General features: G+C 36.2%; 1 protein-coding gene across 2 annotated transcripts in view; it reads right to left on the bottom strand.

Annotated features, from left to right (window-relative positions):
• Positions 1 to 23,839, bottom strand: part of ITGA1 (integrin subunit alpha 1) — a 66,696-nt gene that overhangs the window by 37,063 nt on the left and 5,794 nt on the right. For both annotated transcript variants that reach the window (XM_053968831.1, XM_053968830.1), the window contains exons 3-7: positions 7,248 to 7,368; positions 5,457 to 5,569; positions 4,464 to 4,552; positions 4,259 to 4,373; positions 3,464 to 3,591 (exon numbers count right to left, since the gene is read on the bottom strand). In XM_053968831.1, the coding sequence (XP_053824806.1) occupies positions 3,464 to 3,591; positions 4,259 to 4,373; positions 4,464 to 4,552; positions 5,457 to 5,569; positions 7,248 to 7,368 (566 nt within the window). The remainder of the gene's footprint in view (positions 1 to 3,463; positions 3,592 to 4,258; positions 4,374 to 4,463; positions 4,553 to 5,456; positions 5,570 to 7,247; positions 7,369 to 23,839) is intronic.

Genomic DNA, 23,839 nt, shown 5'->3' on the forward strand with positions numbered 1-23,839 from the left:
GGCATCATATGTTTTGATTTGCTTGTTTAATTTATATCTGGAAAACGCAATAGTGCTACACAAAAGGACATAAGCTTATATGTCCTACACATAAAGGACATCTAGCTCTACTCTAGAGAACTTACTATTTTTCCCAGCATTTGACCATAATCTATGAACATTCCTGTAATTCTTAAGTTTATGTTCCCTTCCCTAGCATTCCATGGCTTTTGAATTACACAAGGGAATAATTCTTTAATTGTCCCCAGTTCCTGTGAAAAGTGTTGTACAAGACAACAGGCAAGTGATGGACTGTTCTACTTTGGAACAAAGCAGTTCTCAGGACTACGATTTATTGTTGTCCTTTAAACAAATACAGACCCTTATTTGGAAAGCGCATTCTGGCTTTCCCAATAAATTATTAAGCTAATCAATTTGGCAAAAACCAACAACTAAAGTAATAAAATTAAAGGAAAACCATTTGGTATATGAAGTCATATGTTAGAGTTTTCAGCTTTGGGATGTGGAGAGAAATCAGGAATATTTTTGGATATACTGATATTTAATGTAAAAGAAAAGCAGTGATGCCTTGGGAAGCATTAATGGACAATATATTTTTTTCATTAGGAGATCTTTTTAAAGGCATCTGAACAACAAAAAAAAATTCTCCCACATTTTGTTTACTTCAAGACACAAGTTACTTGTAAACTCTTGCAAAGACCTTTGTTTAGCCTTAATCTTTGTAATATCTCTTAAATACACTTCTGTTCTTCTGAAGACAAAACTAACCATAAGGTAAGACATGGCATGACTTATTTGTGTACTGATACAGTCCCTTTGGAGACACAGTAAGGCACAGGCCAAACATCTATAACTGCCTATGTCATATAATAATGTAAAAATAGCAACCGTCTAAAGATTTCTGAAGGCCTTTCCAGCATAGCTTTAAAGCTAGAATTGAACTTATTCAAGTATTCTGCTTTCTTTTTTGCGAGAAATCCACAGAAAGTTACTCATACGTAAATGATTAAAAAACCGACCCCTTCATAGTAAAAAGATAATTATCTCCAAAACAGTTAAAAATGAGGCAAAAAAAGGCCAAGAGAAATATTTTGATTTTGTTCCTACTTCTACTATTTCTACATAATTCTTCCTTCTTTTTCCACTTTTCTATCATCACTTTCCATTTACTTTTTTTATCCCAAAACTCAAGATATGCAGCTCAATTATCAGTGTGTGTTGTAGATTATCTGGAGAAGAGAAAGAGGAAGGGAAGGAAAAAAAATACCATAAACTTTGACTTTCTGCATCTGAAACTTCAGGCTTCATTTTTAAATCCGTCAAACATGGGACACGGAGCAATTTCTCTCAACTTGCTACAAGTCTAATGACCATTGTTCATTAAGGAGGTAAGTGGTAAAAAAAATCTCAAAAGCCTCTAATCAAAACACAGTTTTGAACAAGTCACACCCAATCTGCTAAGGAGTTATTCTGTAATCACCTCATTCCTTTCCTGTGCAAAACAATCTTAAGTCAGTGAAAGTCCATTGATTTCTACATACCCAGTAATAAAAAATTAAATTGGAAAAACCAATTTAAACAGACAAAAAGTATATTATTTTTCCTATGCTTCTCTTCTTGGCTCCCTAGAGGAGAGGGGATAAAAAAGCCTGCTCTGCTTTTTCTCCTGTTTCCTATTGTATAGTCACTTAATCATTTTTTCTGAGAAAGCAGACAGAGTGGGTGGGGGACAGAGTATAAATTCATTACTAACTTCAGATGCAGCAGGGTTCCTAAGCAGGGGCTCAAAGGAGAGGAGAAAGATGAGATGGGGAAGGGACTGAGAAAATTCCACTGAGCTTTTGTTGTCCATTTCCAGGTTTTCAGCCTCTCTCCTCCTTATCCCATTCTTATCTCCCTCTCAAATGTTTCTGCTCTGTAGCAACCAGATGCCAAAGCTGACGTCCTCAAGTGAGTATGTGTATGTGTGAGAAGAGGGATGCCAAACTGTGGGCACAAGGGATTTTGTAGGTGGAGATGGGAGGCTGCTGGAGTGCAGGCCAGAAAGGGACCTATTGTGCACCAGCTAAGCCACACAGATGAGGCAGTATTCCAAAATTGAACATAACAGAGGTGTGGCACTGTAAAAATTTAGGAGTTGCTGGGTGAGGAAGAGGAGTGAGGGTGCAGTGGAGTTGATGGCCCTGCGTACCACTCCCATGAAGACCTTTGGGCAGAAGACAGTGATGATTTCCACGCAGCCAATGCCCCAATTTGGGAAGTTCAGATTTAAGTATTTCAAAATGATACATGTTTGAGTAATCATCTGTTTAAGGGAACAGAAAGAATTTTTTCCTTTCTGCTGAATTTGAAAAAGTGTTTTTCCTTCTTCCTCACAATATCTGAAGAAGAGTGTGTTTAAAATAACAGGATAGGATTGCGATGTTGACAGTTTGTAAATTATTTTGTCAGCCAGTGTTCAGTATGGACAACAGAAGACCTGGGTGGTAACTTGAAAACCCCAATTAACATGGAAAATTATGCAGAAAAAACTCTCTGCAGACAGAGATATCCTTTACATCTTCTCACAGTCTCCTTTGTGAAGGCAGGAGCTGAATGTTAGGAGCTAATCCAAAATTGCAAAACTGCCTGTAGCATATTATTTATTACAGGAGGCCCTGGAAAACCCTTGATTTTGGGAGGTGGAAAATACAGAAAGGAAAGAAAGAAACAGTTTCTTCTGTTGCTGTTAATAAAGCTTTTTGTGTTAATATGTATCCCAGACTCAACTGTTTTCCCCTTCACAGAGTTCTTTTAGAACTGATATTTACATAATGTGTTAAACAGTGTGTGGGATATATGCCAGATCCTCAGGGGGTAATTGGTCATAGCTCCATTAATTCTGATGGAACCGCATTGATTTATAGCAGCTGGGAATTTGGCCCTCTCCACTTATTATATAAATGCAGCTTCTGCCATTAATAACATGCAGCTAAACAGCCACTTGTTAATTAGGATCTCAGCATTTAAAAGCTGCATGTCCAATGTTCCCCAGTACTGAGAACACTGCTCCAAAAAGCTTATAATCAAAGGCTGTCGAAATCACGCATGTGTGCTTCAGAAGAGCAGAAATGACCTTTATGTAATGAAGTACAAAGGAAGACAAGAAGGGGCTGTGGAGAGGAAGGAAGTGGGAAAGGACAGTGTTCAAGCAGCCTCACTTAATGCACTTAACTTTTGTCTCTAGGTTAAAAAGTTGGTTTCTCCAGACTGCCTGAGCAGTGGGGGGAGGGGTAGTCTTCCTGACATTGCAGCTTGATGACTGAGTACTGACTTAGTTGTGGTTTCAGCTATTTTGCTTTAGTATCCTGCTACTCCAAGTTCTTGGAATTGAAGAGGTCCATAGATGACACTATTATACCATTTCCTGTAAATCGTTTTTTCTTCTGAAATTAAAAAAAACATAAAATATCTACCATGTTACCTGTGTTTGCTGAGGACCTATATCCATGTTTTTCAGGAGGCTGTTCAGAAAGTCTGTGACACTCTCCCATGGATAAATGCTGTTGGACCCATCGAGGACTATGACAATGTCCAACTGGGTTTTACACTCTGCAACACAAATTGCCACATAAGAATTGACAGTAACAGGGATCAGACTTCTCTCACAGCTCCAGCTACTTCTGTCATTAGTAACAAATGTATATCGTTCTGCAGCGTGGCTGAACTGACATGCTTGATGCCAACTATCATTCTTCAACTTTTGCATTGTATTTCGAATGGCTTGTGTTCGCTTTATCAGGAAGGAGTTTTCTTGTAAGCAGAAATTTAAGAATGGAAGAAGAACACATAACTGGAGTATTTACCAGTGACCACCTACTTTTGCCAATTTCAATCTATTCTTCTACAAGTTTTTCAAAGGACCAGGTCTTTAAAATGTGTATGCATATTACCAAACAAGGTTTGTATTAGGTCTCAGTATGCCGTCATTATTTAAAAGGAGTCTTTTGGCCATAAGTTAAAAACATAAGCAACTATTTTTAGCAATTGTGTTTGGATGTTACATAGCACTATAATGATTGTTTATACTGAGATAAATTCCAAAAGCAGGAAGAATTTAGGTTATATACAGAAAATGAAAACATTTACTTAACTTGGTAATGCTGGTAGCTAAGTTAAGCAGTTCATTTTTTTTTTCAGTATGCCTATGTGTATACATTTGTCTTGTTGGGCACTCTTTATTTTTGGACACACGGGAAAATTCCTGCAGCATGCATACCTTGCACAGACGGAGCAATGGCCCCAATGGTTTCAAAAGTGGAGCTGACATTAGAACAAACTCCAGTTGTGTAATGCAAACGTCCACATTTATAAGCATAAAGTGGTCCACATGCCTTTAAAAAATAAAAAAGGGTGAAATGTTTTTGTTATGATATCCGAGAAAAAAACCAGACTTTTAAAAATAGCAAAAAGTCATTTCTTACCAGAAATCCTCCTTTTGGGTTAGTCACTAAGGTTGTTCCAAGAGTCATGTTTTCTTTTACTTCCATGACATTAGGAACTGAAGTAGAAGCTATAAATAGATTAAAATGTTAAGTATTTGGGAACATGAAAACAAAATGTTAAATTATATATCCCCTAGTATGGAGCTTCCAGCTTCTAAAATAAAACCCAGACTGACAGTGGTTTCATCAAATATTTTAGCACCCTTCCCCCTCATTCTTCAACTGCAACAATCAAGAAAAAATTCTGAGACTGGCTTTTATCCCAGAAAATTTGTCTGGGTTGCTGTCTCAAATAGTTTTCTTGAACCGCAAGAAAAGAAAAAAAAAAAGTAAAAATAACAGCACAATGAAAACAAGATTCTACTACACACAGAGTTTTGTTAATTAGGAAAAAAAAGTTCATTTTTTACCTTGTCTTGCTATGACTGACTTAATAGCTTTTCTATTTCTTACTATTATGTTGCATTACTGACATTTAAGTTTTCAAGGAATAAAAGGAGTTAAAAAATATCACAGCAGGTATATTTAGTGAAGTTCATATTCAACAGGAATTTCCTTCCAGTCTACATCAAGTATCTCTTGACTTGACCAAAAAAATTATTAATATTTACCTTTGGCAGATTAAGATGCACCAGCCTAGTTACATTTTCATCAAAAACTTACTGATGGCATTATGGAGGCTCTTGGCTTCAGAGAGCTTTGGAAAGGACAATCCATGAAAGTACAATCCAAGACCTTCCTGGCTCAATGGCCAGGACTGCCAACCACAGTCAATTAACGTCAGTCATAATAAAGTTTTGATAACACAACCACATACCCATTCTAAAAGTATTAGCATGTTTTCTACAGGATAGTGAGAGGCCTTAGAATTATTTCTAATGCTACAAACACAACTTCCTTCACACCTAGCTCTGAAGCCCCAAGCAAATTTTCATTAGAAAAGCTGTGATACAGCTTTATTTACTTTCTTACCTGGTAAGTTCAGTTTTATGCAGGGTGACGGGCTGTCCCTTCCTACAGGGCATTTGTAGACATCGCCTGTTCTTTTCTCAGGTTGGCCAACTAGTGGTGAACCAATAAGTACCCTGCAAATTAAATAAATTACTTGAAATGTCTTCTTTCTATCAAGGGACAAAAGTGAGCAAATAAAACTTAAAGAGAGAGGACAGCTGCAGCAAGCTCCACACTAGCAGTATAGGATGGAGAAAAAGAAAAGTATCTGTTATACCAGTCCAGATGCAAGAGAAATAATAAGGACATGAAAAGGAAATGTGCCTATATAACAAATTACAGAATAGAATAACACTTAAAAAAACCCAAAGGAAAATAAAAGCAATATAGGTGGGTTCAGAGACCATTTGATGCTGGAAAGCTCTTTTGGTGCCCTACAGGTAGCATTATAATAGCAGAAAAATCCTCTCGAGGCTGTTTTGTATATTTTTAACTATAACGTACATATTTTCTGCTTTAAATACTGACATAGTGAAAGCTTGACAACTTACAGGAGGGCTGAAGTTCAATTTCAAAGATGTCCAGATCTAGCACACTAGTTTATATCACTGTTTGGCTACTGGTAGATCCACCATTTCCAGCTCATATTATTGCTTGCTTTTGAAAGGCCTCAGGACTGCTTATAACAATACAGCTTGCTTTGCAAAATCCCAGCTCCTAGAATGGATTCCATTTCCTGAACATCTAAATTAGCTCAAAGAAGGTCATTATTCTTATTCTCTCACAACCCTCATACAAATGTATATTTAAACATCCTACAATTGCAGCAGTCAAGAACTAGCACATTCAAAAGCAGTCTCTGTGGTTTCATTTCTCTGAGCACTGTGTTGCAGTGGTGGTCAGACTCAGAGCCTGGCAGACCCAGCACTCGCAGTGGTGATTGCTGACCACAGAACAGTCTGGCCCGTCTGTCACACAGACTCCTGCTGCCTGTTGTTCCTGCATGCTGCAGGAGTCCCTGAGTTTACCAAGAATCGTCAAAAAGGCTCTGGGAAAACCAGAGCCAGCTGCAAACAATGATAAAGATCTCTGTCCCAAACCTTTTACCATACAATTGTTATTTCAGTCCTCCAGCCCAGTCATCAGCCTCTGGGATTTAACAAGGGAAAAGCATAGGCAGGTGTTTATCAAATGACCAAGAAGCAATGATATGGGTGAGCATGCCAAAATACAGCCTCTACTTAGAACAACAGGAAGGAAAAGAGAGGTTAAGATAAAGGCTCCAGGTCCCCTGTACAAATGTATTACCAGTTGCAAGACATACTTAGCCCTCCAAAAGGGAAGGCAGAGGGAGTACTGTACTAATTAATATTTTGACAGGTAAATCTTCCAACCAACAGAATTAAAAAATTCAGTTTAGACAACCCCTGACAGAAAACTTTAGAAAAAAAAACTTAATGCAGAAGTAATTTCATTGTAAATACATTAACAGAAGGAAAAGGTAAAGATTTCATTTGGTAAATGGAAAAAACAGAGCTCAAAACACAGTACTTTCTCAGCTCCATCAATGAGGGAATTTAACCATTTTGTGAAGTCATTTATGTCTTTGAGGACATAATTGGAGGTATGCATATGGATATTTTTCTCTCCCAATCTTTCTAGATTTCCTAAGGGCTGTGCATAAGTTTAAGAAATATGCCTGACAGAATCTGACCCTAACTTGAAAATAGAAGTACAGCACCTGAGTCACTGAATACCTGATAATTTGGAGTGTTCAGTTAAAAAAAAAAAAAAAAAAGAAAAAGAGCTTACCATTTCCCCTCCTCATTTTCATACTGCTGGACTGTGTACCCGAACATGTCTTCCAGAGGCCCACTGAAGGTCAGTGCATTTTTCACATCAACATTGGAAGTGCAAACAATGTGAAAGAGAGCTTTAAAAAAAATTAGTATTTTAAAAAAAATTAGTATGTAGAGTAAAATAAACCCAAATACATCTAAGAAACCAACATTCAGTTATGACTTAATGAAAGTTACAAGACATGTTGAAAGTGGCATTTGGGGCACACAAATCACAGCTTGTAAGAGATTTAAAACATACTTCCTCACACATAGATACATAACTAAATTCAGAGTTGTTAGCAACTGGACTTCTATACTCCAAACATATTTTTCAAACTCACATCACTCATTTGAAAATCAATTCCAATGACATTAAGTAAAACTTTTAAGAATAAATAACTTTTTAGTTATTTATTTAGTTTAATTTAGTTATTCTTTTAGCTCCATTCACTACTAAAGCAATAATTTAATATAGATGTTCCCTCATTCAAGTAATTAGTTCTAATGGTTACTTAAATTGCAGAACTCTGATAATTGTGCATTTAGGAAAAGTTGCTATACAATGGTGATCTTGGACTATGAAGAGATCAATGAAAAGAGCAAATGCTTCTTCTGACTGATTTCCCATACCCTAAAGTTCAGCGATCATCACCAAGGAAAATACTGCAGAAATTTGACTGTATATCAAGTTTCAGAAAAACTTGAGATATAGGGTAAAAATCCAGCTTGAAATGATACCTATAACTGCAAGGTTCATTAAGAAGCATAAAACACTATTTATATATAAAAATATATAAAAATTATTATATTATTATAGATTATTTTTATATATAAATAGTATAAAACACTGTTTATATTGAAAAATAAGGCTATTTATCTTTTGTTTATTTACTATTTCTTATAGTGTTCTATTCCACCTTTGTCCTGTAAATAAGTTTCAAAAGTAACCACCGACTCTGCTGCTGCAGAGCTGTATATTTAATTCACAAAAGTAAAAAATTAGGGAAATTTGTAGAATATTAAGACTGCTTAAAAGCACAAATATACACAAATTTCATTTAATTTCAAAGAAGCATTTCATGATCATTTGCTGACATTTAACAGTTACATAAAAATACCCAAATACCCAATACTTGCTGCATGTCAAAACATCTAAATAATGTCCAGTTACTAAAACACATCTGTGTTATTCACCACTGAGCTGACAAAATTCTCATGGAAGGCTTGTTACTATAATTAAGCTCCCAAGTGGTCAATGCTAATCTATCTTTCTCAGCATCTTATTTCCTGCTTAATGCAGTTAAATTATCACAGAAGACCATTTGTCATTTAGTAAGTATTTCCAGTTTCAATGGACAGCAAAAAAAAGAAAAAGTTTAATTTGTTTTATTTTAGTTTTTCTTCCTCCAGTCAGAATCAGAAAATATAAAGAAGTGAAAAAAACCAAAACAGAGATTGGTTGATCAGAAAATATTCACTGAAAGTGATAAGAAAAAATTAATAATTGACAGCCTGATGGGAAATAATTAGTCAGAAAATAATTTTGTCTCCCTTAAACATTTATGCTTAAAGAAATTCTGCTATGCCTGTTCATATGCAGTAGGCATTTTCCTCCCCTATTCTCAGTCATTCAAGTATAATTAAAATGAACAAACCCAATTTTTAGGAATTCAGTCAAGCTATCAGTAGTTCAAGTCTTCTTTTGTTAAATCTCAGTAAAAACAGAAATTTACTACTAAAAGAGTAAAAACATTTGCTATTATTACTTTTCAAACCATATAAGGGATTGCAACTGTGTCACTTACACTCAAAATCTACCTCCTAGACAATGAGACAGTACTAATGAGTCATCTGCTAAAGTAACGAAGTTCATTATTTAGTTCAAGAAGAAATGTAGAAGCAAAATATACACATGTCAGCTTCTCTCTTAATGATCTCCAGACGTCTGTTCACTTTAGTCTCCATCTTATGATGATGTTCAACATGTATCATGATATGAAATACCAAAGGCCACGAATTCCAGCCCATTTGCTTTCTCCTAAAGCAGCCAAAGGTTACACGTGCCACCTGTACTCTGTTCACTTCACCATGATACCCTCCACCATCATTTTATCACCCGCTGATAGATGAGAAGTTTCATCACAGTGATGTAGTATTGACAACCATGGATTTTTATTCTGTAGTCATTACAGGAAATGGTCTTGAAAGTTCCTGAATTAGTTATGTAACTTTCACAAATCTCTTAATTTTAATGCATGTGTTTATAATTTTCATAGTTACAACAGCTGGTAAGCTGGTAAGCAGACGAATAAAAAATGCCAGCTATTTACTACCAACCACCCAAATCCTCATGCTTCAGAATAAACTCAAATTATAATCAACAACAATAATGCTTTCTTCTAAAAAAATAAAGCTAGATGAACCAAAAGAAGCTAGATGGACCGGACTAGTCAGAAATGAAACTGACATGGTGACTCCACACAGCGGAACAAACCTAGAGACCTTGCTGGCAAAGAATGTTTTGGAAGCTAAATGTAATGAGCTTAATAGGGATCTGAATAACTCAATGGAAGACAAAACCACTGCAGTTTACAACCCACACAGGATGGACATCTGGTTCAGGAAATCCCTTCAGTTGGAGATACTTGGAAATTGGAAGAGGAGTGTTGCATATGATTGCCTACACACATGATACTGGACAATACATGATCTTGACTGGATCCAGTATAGCTGTTCTCTTACTCTTTCATCTTCCCCTTCTGTCTTAGCCAGAAGTCAGACGCTTTGAAGTTTGACTTCATACACAAACGGTTTGGCATATTTTAATATGCAAATGTACTGCATGGCCTTCTCTGTGTTGTTTGTGCTTTGAAATACAATGAACATATTTTTTTTGTGTTAAAGTAAGGGTCATGATAAGCGATGTAAAATTAACTTACAAATAATTACTGTATTTAAAGGTAGCTTGCTACATTGCCCACAGATCTTGTAAAAGGAAATCTTACAAGCCAAAGAGATGTTCAAATATGCAGATGGTAAATGGAAAAATGTAGTTTATTACATTACTACATTACACATCTAACTAACAATAATCTCCTGATTATTGTTTACAGCAACTTGGCTTTCATCCTTTATTTCATTTTTTAGTAAACACTGTACAGTGCTAATGATTCAGAACATTAAAAAATACTACTGATTGTGACTGTGAAAATTGTGTTATTAGTAATACCTATCTTGAGCTCTTTCAAATTTCCAGCTTCTGTCTAAGATGGCACATATTCTCTACTCTTAGCTCTACTAGCTAATTTGTGAATTAAGAGGAGTATTGGCAGAAGCACTGGAAAAAGGAGAAAGGAGAACTACAAGGAAGTTGGAGAGGATTCTCCTCAGAATTATGGGAATTAAGGAGAAAAAAAACATTTTTTTCATTAGGTACATAGTATTTGACTTAATCATAAATAACATAGGTAAAAGAGGATTTTGAACTATTTCATGTTGTGTTAACAGAATGACTGCAAACAGATCAAAATTGACGGACACAGTTCAGAAATGCAGAGTATAAAAGTTTCTCAAAGGTTAAAACTGAAGTTCCAGTTTCATCTTCATGTTCTACAAGAAACAAGGCACTGCAGAAAACCTGGTACAATGTCCCTCTCACTACTGATTTACACTGAGCAGAACATGACCTGATACATGTACCATTCTTGACTTAGCACAGCTTGTACCTATATGTGAAAAGTTAACACTCAGTCACCAAGACGACAACACAAATATTATTTCTATTACAAACCTGGAGTAGTAGCTCATACTTGCCCAGTAGCCACTAATAAATTCTTCTCTGTTTTATTTAATGAGTTCTTTTAACTAAGCTTTTGTGCTGTCTCGATAGTTACTCTGCCTCCAGACCACGCAAAACTAGACTTTTCTGGGACTTGTTCACAAGCATATTGCCTGGCTGGCCACTCTAACCTTACAAACACAGAACTGGCACGCTTATTTTCCTAAAAAGATTTATATAAACATAAGCCAAACTGTAGAACAAAGCCTAACACTTGGTTCTTTACTGATGAAAAACAGATCACCACAAATCACCCACAATAAATGGCATCATGAAGACCAACTTAGACAAGAGAAGAGAATAAACTGAGTTACAATATTTTAACTGTGTACGGTCTGTAGCAAATAACAACTGCATCCTCTATAAATAGAGATGATCCCAAGAAATGTTTTCTTTCAAAAACAGGAAAGGATGAATTTACACTTAGCATTGGACAAGGCTAACACACTGGCTAACACTACTTCTCCCTGCCAGCATGTGGTTAAAAAGTTATTTTTTGTTTAATTTCACACTTGCTGCTATAGCACTTCAGATGTTTTAGTCAATTCATCTGCATTTTGCAGGAGACTGAAACAAAGAAGCTCTAGGTGCACCAAGGAGCACACCAAAACAAGTAATGTTTTTCATAAGTACACACAATTGGAAAACACAGGGAAATTTAAACAAAAAAAGAAGTTAAAAAACTAAGACTGTCCCCATCTTGGAATATAAGAGAGAATGCAGAAATTTAAGATGAAGACTAAAATAAGATTAAAATGCTTTATGGAGTTCTCATATCTTTACGTATGTTGAAAAATAAATTAAAAGAAAAATTGCCTTAATGTTTGTACAGAATGTACTACAATCAATAGTGATGCAAAGATATTTTAAAAACCTGCAAACAGAACAGGTGTGCAATACAGCAACAGGGAACTGTGCATGTGATTACAATGTACTGAAAGCTGAAAGTGTTATTAGAAAAGATGTCCTAATTGTAAGACAGTCACTGACTGCCTCTAAAAGTATTTTACATTGATGTTGCAAAGACTACATGTCTCATCATCTTAGAAAACCTTAGAAACCAAATTTCAACCTGCAATTCGAAAACTCTTTCACTCTTTCACTATCAGGAAATTGACAGCACTGTATGTTGGCACCTGCAAGCCTGAGCTGCAGCTCTCAGCTATCTGCAATCACTTGCAGAGAACAAATTGCGTCCTCCAGTATGCGCAGCACTGCGCCTTGGGAAATGAAAGCTCCTCACAGCTGGATCCTTTAGCTGCACCAACACAACACTGTGCACTTGGGCCAGGGCTGGGCTGCATCTGGCTGGTAGCAAGGAAGATTAAATGTGCTTCTACTTGCAAAATCATACCCACAGAAATGCTGTTTTTAAAATAATGGCTCAAACATGTAAAAGTGGATTATCTGCTGGACCAGCAAACCTTCACACTATTTTTTACTTCACTTGCGATAATGTCACTGCAGAATTACACAGCCTTTTCCTGTGAAAAAGAGATTTAGCTACTGGCATGCCAAGTGGAAGAAAATATGACAGCATTGTACAATTGCCGTCTGTGATCTCAGGGGCCACAGTGCTCTGGTCTTACTGTGGAAGGCCAAGGAGGCTGAGGCAGGAGTTCTTGTTGCATTCAGTTCTGCCTGGCTAAATATCAACATATTTCAAATAAAGCTGTATATATATATAAAAAAAAAAAATCAACTTCAGAAACTTTTTCAGTAGTGCTTAAATTGAGCCTTTCATTTTTCAGGGCTACAAAAGAACTTTTGTATGATTTTGCCTCTGGCATTTTTTCTTTAACCTTTGAAGAGCAAAAGACTTTCTGGAAAGAGACTAAATAATTAATAAACCACTTCTTATTAAAACTAGATAAATGCCACAGAAGATTAAGAAATATATATTTGAAAGTAATTCCAGAGGCAGTAGCCAAACGCTTTTTAAAACTAATTAAATGCTTTGTACAACCCATTAAATAAAGCTCTCTTTGCTGGCTTTGTCCTAAGTATTTTGTGCTGGAAAATAGCTTTAAAATGCAGTATCAAGTCTGAAAATATACTGAATCAATGCTTTGTAATGTAGTACCAAATAAATAACACAATGCAACAGGCAAAACTTTTGGAAATATAATGGCAGAAACCAAGAATATGTCCCCTACTCAATTAGCAGTAATCACAATAAAACTATTTTGTGCAAAATTTGGAAAGTGGCCCTCTCATCATCACAATCCTTAGCACTTTGCAGTTTCTCACAAAAGAAAGAAAAAAGCCTTAGAAATATGCAGTCACATAAGAAAGAAAAAAGCCTTAGAAATATGCAGTCACATATAAAGAACTTTACGAGGTCTGCTTCTCAACTTGTGCAGATGTACAAAGTCTTAGCAAATTTAGCAGCTTGATGGAAGTCAAACAGTTCTACAAAATGTTTTATCTTGTTTCAAATAATTTCTAGTCCATCTTTTGGATGTAGTTCTTCCATAAACACTTAGCTCCACACAAGTCCCTACAATTTTTATATTCCCTCAATGTCCACCCTCCTTTGCTATTGAAGACCCTTCCTCATGAACACCACACTGGAACTTTCAGCTCCTACCATATAGCTTTATGTGTAAGCCCCATATTCCAGGCAGAAACCATACTAAAATAAACACGTACGTTGTTTTCTGAAATAAAACCCATCAGTAAGAGTCAAATAGGACATTTAATTTGGCTTTCTACAACCACTTGTTCAATTATGATGAATCCCATATTTTCTGGCCAATGTTCTGTAAACTTTCGATTATGTAGCCTTCTTGAAACTAGCATGGCAGGTCAAGTACACCTTGTGCTGCAGGAAACACAAGATACCAGGCCCCAAAGCCACTTCTTCCACAGTGATTTTTCATTTGACTTCACACTGCTAGTTAGGCTGTTTTTCCACACAAGCATACTTTATGTATTACAGGTCAATTTTGTTGCTCTTAGCCTAAAAAAAACCCACCTAAGTTGATCCGATATGAACCTGACTGTTTCTTTTAAACAGTATGACGGTAATTGAGTATCAAGAGTGTTATTTTTCATATCATGTGAAATAAGTAATGAATATTTCTAAGTTTTCATTTCATGTTTCCTACAAAATTAAATTCTGTGACACTTGCTTAATGGGAGGAAGCAATGCGAATCTTTTTTTTCATTCTTAAGCAAATAGCTGCCATACCTTTTTTATCTTATCAAATCATATATATCATGCCACTTTGAACAAAAGTTCCTCTAACTTTCTGTCTATGATTCAATCCAAAGATATACCTGGCTTGTGCAATAGGTAGCACAAATGATTGAGAAGATCAACTTATCACTGTCTGGTTAAAAAAATGATATGACCATCCTTACATAGTGCCACTTTATTATGGTTAGCAATTGGTTATTGTAAATGTATCTTTGAATCAGAGGTGCATTTTATAATACAGAGTTTTCAAAAGAGAATTTACTTCAGAGTTGAAGCTCATGAAAAAAATACATGCAAGGCTGTAGAATTATTTCAAGAAATTTCAAGGCAGAAAGTGTAATATGTGTTCAACAGAACAAGCAATTTGTGATTCAGCTGAGGGGGTTTTTTTGAGAAGATGGAGACTGGTGACTTTCATCATCATGCAACATGGCCTACATCTTTCACAATTTTAGTATGCTAATATAGGGACTAAGAAAAAGAAAGTCCTGAATACTCACGACACTGGTGAATCCTTTGATTTGGGGAAATCACTACTTGTCAGTGTTCAAATGTGAATTGAAAATGACATTGTCTACATATTTTTAAGTTTCTTTTGAATCCATGTTTTGTACTTGTTTTTTTCCTTAGCAACTTGCAAGCTATCTTTGAAAAAAAATCTGTCAAAATGGAGAAAAAAATACTAAACAATGCAGGCAAATCAATGCACTTCTGAAGGCAGATATATTGCCACTGTGCTGCTATTTATGTATTAAAAAATCTAAGTAGACATTGCAACAGAAAGGGCTCCCAAACAAGTCACTCTAACTGATAAGCCTATGCTTCACCAGTCTACTCCATCAAATTTAAAACCAACTACCTATAAAATGCCCCAGGACAGAAATTCCTTTTAAACTTTGTGGGAAATGTGATAATCTGAGAACTGATGCAAAAAAATAATGCCTAACTGAAAAGTCATGCAACTATCTCCCTGCCAGGACTGCTCCTTTCTCTCCCTGAGAAGGGACCTCTCAAGATTACTCCTTGAGGAATTGAAAGACTCCTTGGAGCAGCACATTCTCAGTAAGTGATTAACAGCATGCTAAACTCTGACATCTTAGCTAAGTGCTACAGAGGATTGATTGTGCACGTACAATCCTTTGGTCATAAGCATTGACCAAGTCTAGAACCAGGAGACGATCTAGCTGGACCTAGATTGATTTCTCTGTGAGAGGAATTTAGAAAGCAAGGGAGTCCTTTGTGAACCTCATGACACAATAGCAAAGTCTCCCCGACAGATTTATCTGTCTCTGCCCTCTATGCTGTTAATAGTCAAGTGTACTTTGCCATCAAATCTTGTTAAATCACCATCACATTTAACACTGAATTTTGTCAACTCACTGTTCTATATCAATAACATATATTGGTATTTCACTCTTATGAGTGAAGTACATCACTCCATTTGCGACATGAATGAAGGAAAATAATTTTTTTCCTTAGCTGACTTGATTCCTTTACCAATTCATTTCCTCCCCCAGCTGTTCTCAGAGATTTTCAGGTAATTTTTTTCAAAGTCTTAAGCTAGTACAACTTTTTCCATTCCTTTACTTCACAATGACTACTAACTCCTGTCTTTCGTCGGCTTGCGCTGAGCATAATCATTGGCTTGCTCTCAACCAAATCACTCAAAGCTTCAGGAGCAGAAGAAATCCTCCAAAAGGAAGTGCAAATACCCTGATATGACCCTTTCACATCCAGCTAGCTAAAGCATCAAATCTAAGCCAGTTTTTACATAGTACAACAAAAGCACAGATTGTCTCTATAAAATGCATCAATATCAATTTGGCAGTGATCTAATTTCTTTTGGAGTACAATGGAAGGGAAAGGATTGAAGCTTATAAATACCTAGTTTTTCCTTTGGTCTTAAACAATTTTGCCATGCAGTGATTTGGGGGGAAAAAACCGAAATGCAAGAAGAAATCTTAACTAAACAAAAATGACAGAGACAAGTAGGGCAGAGACACACTTCAGAATTAAATCTCAGACATGTATGTTAAAAGAAAAAATCAACTTGCAAAGTATAGTCAAGATGTATAGAGCCAACTCACATATTATTTCCCATAATAAAACAGCTATCATAATTTTCATTGTAACACAACAGTTCATTTTTAGTTGAACCACGTTCTAGTACAGTAAGAGGAAAGCACGATGTTTCTGTAGCTTCTTATGTCATGGCTACATAGAGTTCTGTTTCCCTGTTTGTATGCATTCCCATAATACAGCAGAGACCTGAAAACACTTCAACTTTAAAGTTTAAACTAAGACTTAGTTTATTCTTCAAACAAACTTGTTATATAAAGCTAACAGGTTCCAGAAAAAAACATAAATCAAAATAATATTCACTAAACTGAATTCCATTTAAAAGACACAGTGAAACAGTCTAGCACAGAAAACACCTTTACTTATGTTAAGAATCCTAGTAATGTTGAAACAATTAAAAAAAATAATAATGGTATGTGCAGCTTTCTGAGAGAAGAACTGGAGAGTAAGGGATAAAACCTACTGCTGCTAAAGGCAAATTTTAAAGTTTAAAAATGCTTGACATGGAGCTTGGACTGAAAATATGAACCATCAGCTGAATAATTCCTTTTTCCTATTGCCTATGTTAATTCTTTGTGATGCATCAAATGTGCTGTCAATAATATTGTTCTAGTTTTTTTTTTTAACTTTTTCTCCAATTGGTAACCAAAAAATTGCTACAGTGAGAATATAGTTGATAAGAGATTGCTACAGGCAATAACGGAAAATAAGTCATGTATTTGTTGAAATGCTGGAATTTCTCCATGAATGGTCCCCAGATGCTAGTGCTCTCACACAAGGTCAGATGGAAATGCCTCTTCATTCCCAACTCACAGAACTGAAATGCCCACAGGGAAAGCCAGTCTGTCCTGCATAAGCATGAGGGAGCAGGCACTGCATGTTTGCACAGATCAGGTCTGACTGGTCATAGCAAAATCCTGAGCCTGTTCCAACCATGTGCCAGCACGGGTGATCACAGTAGTGACTTTCTACTAGGACATACAGAGCTCTCCTTGTTTGAAATCTATGACTTTTCACTGCTAAAAGAGAAGATAATCAGTCAGCTTGTTTCCTTAGTCATCTCTACCTATGAATTAAATGTGATGAGAAATCTTTTATTGTACTGGACAATTTAAAGAACATGACTCTGTGATAACATAAAGTTTACACTTAGAATCAAGAAATCCAAGCAAATAAAAACGTGGAACTGAAAATTACCACATTACCATAGTGATCATTAAATCAAATTTTCATTGGACTTAACCATAAAAATAGCTGCCTAATCTAGTAAAGGTTACAAAAAACCACACACATATCATGAAAAACACTGCACCCTAAGAAAAAAAGTTTCCTCATTTGGTCAAAGAAGACCAAAAGAACACCTGGTATTGCACTAATCAATTCATAAAGCTGCTGCAAAAGGTATTTTGCAGCTTAGCTCATTTTATGGTCCAAGATAATCACAAGGACTTTCATATCTTGACGTGTCATATGATAGTAGTTCACCCTCAGTCTACCTGTGAGGTGAGCATAATTTACAGGCAACAGATAAAACTGAACTTTTTGTAAATGGATTCCCATAGCAGTAAGCCAGAATTGGCATACAGTGTTCATCTGTGACCATGAGAAAAAAAAAGACAAAATCAAAATGCCAACTTTCCATCAATATCACTCTTGAAATAAGAACAGAAGATGCACCTCTAACAAGAAACTTATTCCCTGAAATAATTATGAGGGATATGTTTGGAACAGAAAATGGTCAAGATTGGTGACTGTTTCATTGTCATTTCACAGTGCAGTTGGAAAACAAAGCAATTTTAAAAACTGCAGTAAAATTTTACGAGCTTTTAATATTCTTCTTTTATGTGGTATATTTTTATGGTCAAGATACTTTTCCTTTAAGTGAAAAGCTAATAAATTCTCCAAAGGCCACTTCATCGTATATTATCAATACTGACTGGCAACGTACTGAAAACTTTAGCATAATATGCATCACCAACAATATCTACTAATTTTTAAAGACTCTGGCACTCAAGTATCAGTAAGAGTATGAACATCTCTTTTGTTGTACCATTGCTGTAGGGATAAAACATTGGAAGCACTGCAAAATTAATCTTAGGTCTTTTTACTGCAAATGTTCATTTTTATTCATCAATAAACAATGCAGGGAAATTTGAAACCATCCATGAAGAGATTATAAAAGGAAGGTTTGTTTCCCCCCAAAAAATTAGAGCTGGATTGTAGAGGTAGAAAAACATCCTGTTTTTTAGATGCAGTTTAAGATAGAGTTTTCTACATCAATTACTGGCACTAATAACTTTCATTTCCCACCCACAGCACTGAAGTACACCCATGATTTTAAAGATATCTATCTGGACCAGGCCTATTCTGAATGTATCCTCATGATACCAGGAGTTCCATAAAGAACCTGTTACTCTTTCTTTGAAACATCTGCATCACCCTCACAGAACTACCATGGAAGTTTAATAGTGAGGAAATTGTTCAAACCGAATTGAAGTTTGCAAAACTAAGATCAGTTCTGGGGTCATTTAAGAGCGACTCAGATTTCTAAAGTGAACCAGCAGTTTTTAAAAAAAGGACCTCCTAAAAAGGTGCAAATGAACCCTGTGCTATCAACTTAAATCCCACAACACTCCTGTTGTATATATGTGCTACCTTATCACAGATTTAATATCAGTCTTATGCAAGTAGCACGTCAAGTATAGTTTCAGCAGTAGATCACTTCCAGCTTTTCCTTCCCACCCAGCTATGAGGCAGCACAGCAGTGCTGATGCTGAGGTATTTTTATTCTTTTTTGGTCTACAGCTCTTTGGATACCACAGTTGCTCTTTTATGGGATATCACAGTTGCCTTTGTAAGAAACAGACATTTCCAAGCTATGCTGATAGATACAGAGGACCAACTCATAGCTTCTCACTCAAGAATTACTGGAGAAAACATGCTTTCTAAAGGAAACACATTGATCAATGACTTCAGTTGAATGCCTGTTTACAAATAAAACACAAAAATATTTTTAAATAACGTTCACAGCTCCTAGAGGACATCTAACTGACAGAGATTGAAAGGAAAGTACTCATGAAACCCTTATCAGCTACCTAATCTATGCATTTTTGTATCATTAGCTCAGAGAGCTAATGCCTGTTGCACAGGAGGTCAGTGTTGTGGTGAAATCTGGTGTGATTGCCGAGATGCAGTGTGAACGTATGTGCTGAGAATTGAATAAACAGGGCAACACAATGCTCTGATGAAATAAAACCAGCAAGTGCTCTGCTTCTGTTCCAAGCATGGGTACAGGATTGCTGAATTGATTCCTATCTGCTTCTGGTAACTACATCACATTTCTCACAGTAAACAAATTCCATATAAATGTGACCTTTTGCTCTGATTTTTTCTGACTGGAAGGCTGTTCCAATTTCTCATTTTTTCAGTAGTCGGAATGTTCTGCTCTCTAACAAACATTTATTTCTTGCCAGTCCTTATGTCAAAATAAAAGTGCTTAAGGTGGGGAACAAGGTAATTTTAAATATGTTCTAGAAATAAGAAAAAAGCTCAAATTCAAATTACTACTGCCTAAAGCCCTAAGCATTTTTTCAGTGACTATTTCCACACTCTTTCCAAAAAAACCCACATCATTTATAAATTTGTATTACCTATTTAGACAAGAAAGGCAAGTCTTCAAAATTATGAAAGGCTGGACTCACAGTGTCAACATTAATTGTCAACATTAATTTTGTTTTTTCTGAACACTTACCTTTGTTCATAACACAATACTCTGTCTCATAAGAACAATAAACAGGACCATGCAAAACTACACTTGGATAAAACAAATGCAGACAGCTTGAAACAGTTTAGGCAGTCATAATTTATCAAGACCACAATGTTTGAGTGTGTACTACTAGAGTTTTAACAACTGATTTCTGGGGCTTTCTTGAGAAAAGGTTTAAAAGCCTGTCATTTGACTGATTTGACTTAATAGCCTTTTTATCTCAGTTGAAATTACCTGAAAACTCTTAAAAGCCACTAACAAACCTTGTTACATATGGGTTCATCTGTCTTTCTCTTATTCTTCTCACCAGATACCCTCTCAAAAAGCCTGTAAAGTTTATTTCAAACAGCTTCTGTTAGTTTGAGTTTTATTTAATGTCTGACTAGAAATTTTTCCTTTGCTTATCACACAGACTGCCAACACAACACTGTGAGGTGTTTGTTTCATAAAGCAGTATTTTTGAAAAAGAAGGTGGTTTTCAGACAGGTATGAAAGAAAAATAAAGAGAGTCTTTCACAAGCCTCAGATACAGCAATAGCAGGGTGGCCAGAAATGACTCCATAGTGAGAGGATTAGCAAGGTCTCAGTATCTCTAGAGTCCGTCTCAGGCTCAAAGCTCCTCTACCCGACAGACACACAGAACTTAATCAGCTGGCATCTTACCCTCAGCCAAGCATAAGCTGTTAGAACTGAGTTCAGATATTTCAAACATTCACTGGGGAAGAAGTCACATACCCAAGACAGCATCTCATGTTTTCCATTAAACCACAGCTTTTCATCTTTCCTCACAGCTCTGGAACTTGGAACAGTTCCCTCAGGAGACAGCTGCTCTTTTTCTGCCTCTCACCACTGCTGTCCCAGTAGCTCCTACATACAGCCTTGCATTGAGGGCAGCCAGTGCCCCAGGAGACCTGACTGTCCTGGAAGACTGCCAATTCACCCAGCACTGTTTCTGCAAAGTCCATTTCAGCTTCCTTTATACAACCCTATCTCAGAACAGAAATTGCCACTCAGGAGAGGAATAAATTATATGGGATACACCAGGTCTCTTTACCAAATGGAAGTGGTCTTATGGTACCTGTTTGGGCAAGATAAACAAATGCAATTAATTAACTTCTCTCACACCTAAACGAAACTATTTATCTAAAACACTTGAACACTGCAGGTCAAAGCAAAGGCAATTTTCTTCAGCAAAACCTGCTGTAGCTTTTAGAGCTTCAGAAACCATTAATGTCCATGAGCATTTAAAAACTGTCAGACTTCCTGAATTTATCACGTGCTACCAATTTCTCCTACAGTAAACAAGTCTTTGAATCTCGAAGATAATTATCAACCCTGCCAATTCTGCAGCTACCAAAGCAACTTCAAGCTGAGACTCAAGTTAGCTTTTTCTCTTACTAAACACACACACACACATCTTCACATACAAATCCTTTCAGCAAAAAGTGTGCTAAAAGTATTTGTTCTAATCAAACAAAAAGTACTGCATGGGAAAGAATCTGACCATCTTCAAAAGCAGATTTGCTGGTAGCTGTCAGGTCCAAAATCTTTTTGAAACATGGAGCACTATTCAGGGCTTTCTTTCTGAAGACTACTGATAGAAATGTGTTTGGTAGGAACAGTCCTAGTTTTCAATTATTTTCCTTTCACTTTCAGACCAGAAATTTGAAAATTGCCTCCCTCATCCCTTCAGACATCATGCCTGAGCCAGTTGTAGATATCTCAGACAAGACACAAGAATATATATTTGCTCTCTGTGGAAGTTGTACTTACCAATGACACTGACAGAAAAGGGAGCACCTTTAGCCTAGTGTTTACTATGAAAGAGAAAATGGCCTTAAGCTTTGTATCTTCTGTTCCATTTGACTTCTTAAACCCCTACACTCTTTCTTTGCTATTCCAGGCTTGGCTTTGACTAGAAATTCCATTTTGGACCAGAGAAAACACTTCCCATCATGTCTGGTATGTACATTCCTAAAAAGGAGGACTGGTTTCAACTAATTAACATTCTCTAATGGAATAGTTGCTTTGCCAGAGGATTCATGATCAGCTCTAATTTGACTTCTAAGTAATCATTAGAGCAGCATGACAGCAATTACATTAGCTGTGAATGCAGCATTTCCCAAAAAGAGGGCAATAAATCAAAGACTGATATAGCAAAAAACTGACAAAACCTGGCAGGGCTTGAAAGTTGCTGCTTCATGTTGCATTTCCCAGAAGACACTGACTTGGAAGGAAGGGCTGCTCTGATACCACTCCCCTCTCTGTTTCTTATACAGCTCTCAAGTGGGACAAAAGGAAGAATTATTTTCAGACAACAGAAAAAACAACTATGATTTCAGAAACCTTCTCCTCACACTTTATTTTAGGCTAAGACACCTTAGGAGTCAATTTTTTTTCACAGGAAAGCTACAGAGCATCTTTAAAACAGTAAAGTTCACAAGTTGGGACAAAAGGAAGAATTATTTTCAGACAACAGAAAAAACAACTGTGATTTCAGAAACCTTCTCCTCACACTTTATTTTAGGCTAAGACACCTTAGGAGTCAATTTTTTTTCACAGGAAAGCTACAGAGCATCTTTAAAACAGTAAAGTTCACAAGTTGGCAGGGGATATGCAGTTTGGTTGTTAGACTGATGACATGTCTTTCCTTTAGATTCTGTATCATGCAAGCAGTTACCCTCAAATCCAAGTCAATGCCGTATTTGAGTCAAGCATAAAATATGTGGCAGGACTAAACATTACACTTACTCAGCAAGCCTTTGGGCAACTGTCACACGAGAGGCTTCATAGCCTGTGTTTACTCTTTCCACTGCTGAAAAAGCCCAGGCTCAACTCCTGTCGGAGCCTGAATTAAGAATCATAATTATCACAAGACCAAATGGTTAAGCATTTTCTTAACCCTAAACTTGTGGAATAATGAAACATCAAAATACTTCTTTCCCACACAAAATCTGAATTAAACAGTCCCTAAAAGCAATTTGTGGGCATTACAAGAGAAAGACAGAAACCAGAAAATTATCTACTGCTATGTCCTGTCACCACTCTTTCCCCACTATCTGCTAAATCAAATCAGAACTGAGAAATCTCCAGATTAAAGCAATCAGTGCAACAAAAAACATTGTCCTAACTTTTGCTTGTCTAAAAAGTAGATAAATAAGTACTTTTCTGAAGTAATTCCTTCTTTTTTTTTTTTTTTTTTGTTATTATGTCTCCTGTAGGGATTCTGATTTTAGGTTATAAACAATGATTCTTAATGGCAGACCTTCCAGTTGCTGCTTCACATTTTAACAATTGCTTTCTTAGGTCTTTCGTAGAATCAATAGCCTACACACTGTAGAAATATGGCTTCAAGTAACACATTCTGATAGTATGGGGGGGGGTTTCCTCCAAAACTCAGTGTCTATTCCTTCTTGAAACAGGCTTCTTTTCTTTCAAAGGAGAGCTATGAAAGTCTCAGAGAAAAGTGAATGGACTGGGTGATCTAAAACACACATGCATATGAGTACATTTTTCTAGATTTATAATCCTGCTTCTAGAAAGAAATTTGAGAGGCTCAAGTGATATATCAGTCTTTAATGAGAACTGAGCTATAATATACCTTCACTGAACAAGGCAAACCAAGGTCAGCAGCTCAGAAGTTGTAAGAAATTTTCAGAGGGTAAGTTAGTTTTAAAA

The sequence above is a fragment of the Vidua chalybeata genome, chromosome Z, assembly GCF_026979565.1.
Source record: "Vidua chalybeata isolate OUT-0048 chromosome Z, bVidCha1 merged haplotype, whole genome shotgun sequence".
Classification (NCBI taxonomy): domain Eukaryota; kingdom Metazoa; phylum Chordata; class Aves; order Passeriformes; family Viduidae; genus Vidua; species Vidua chalybeata.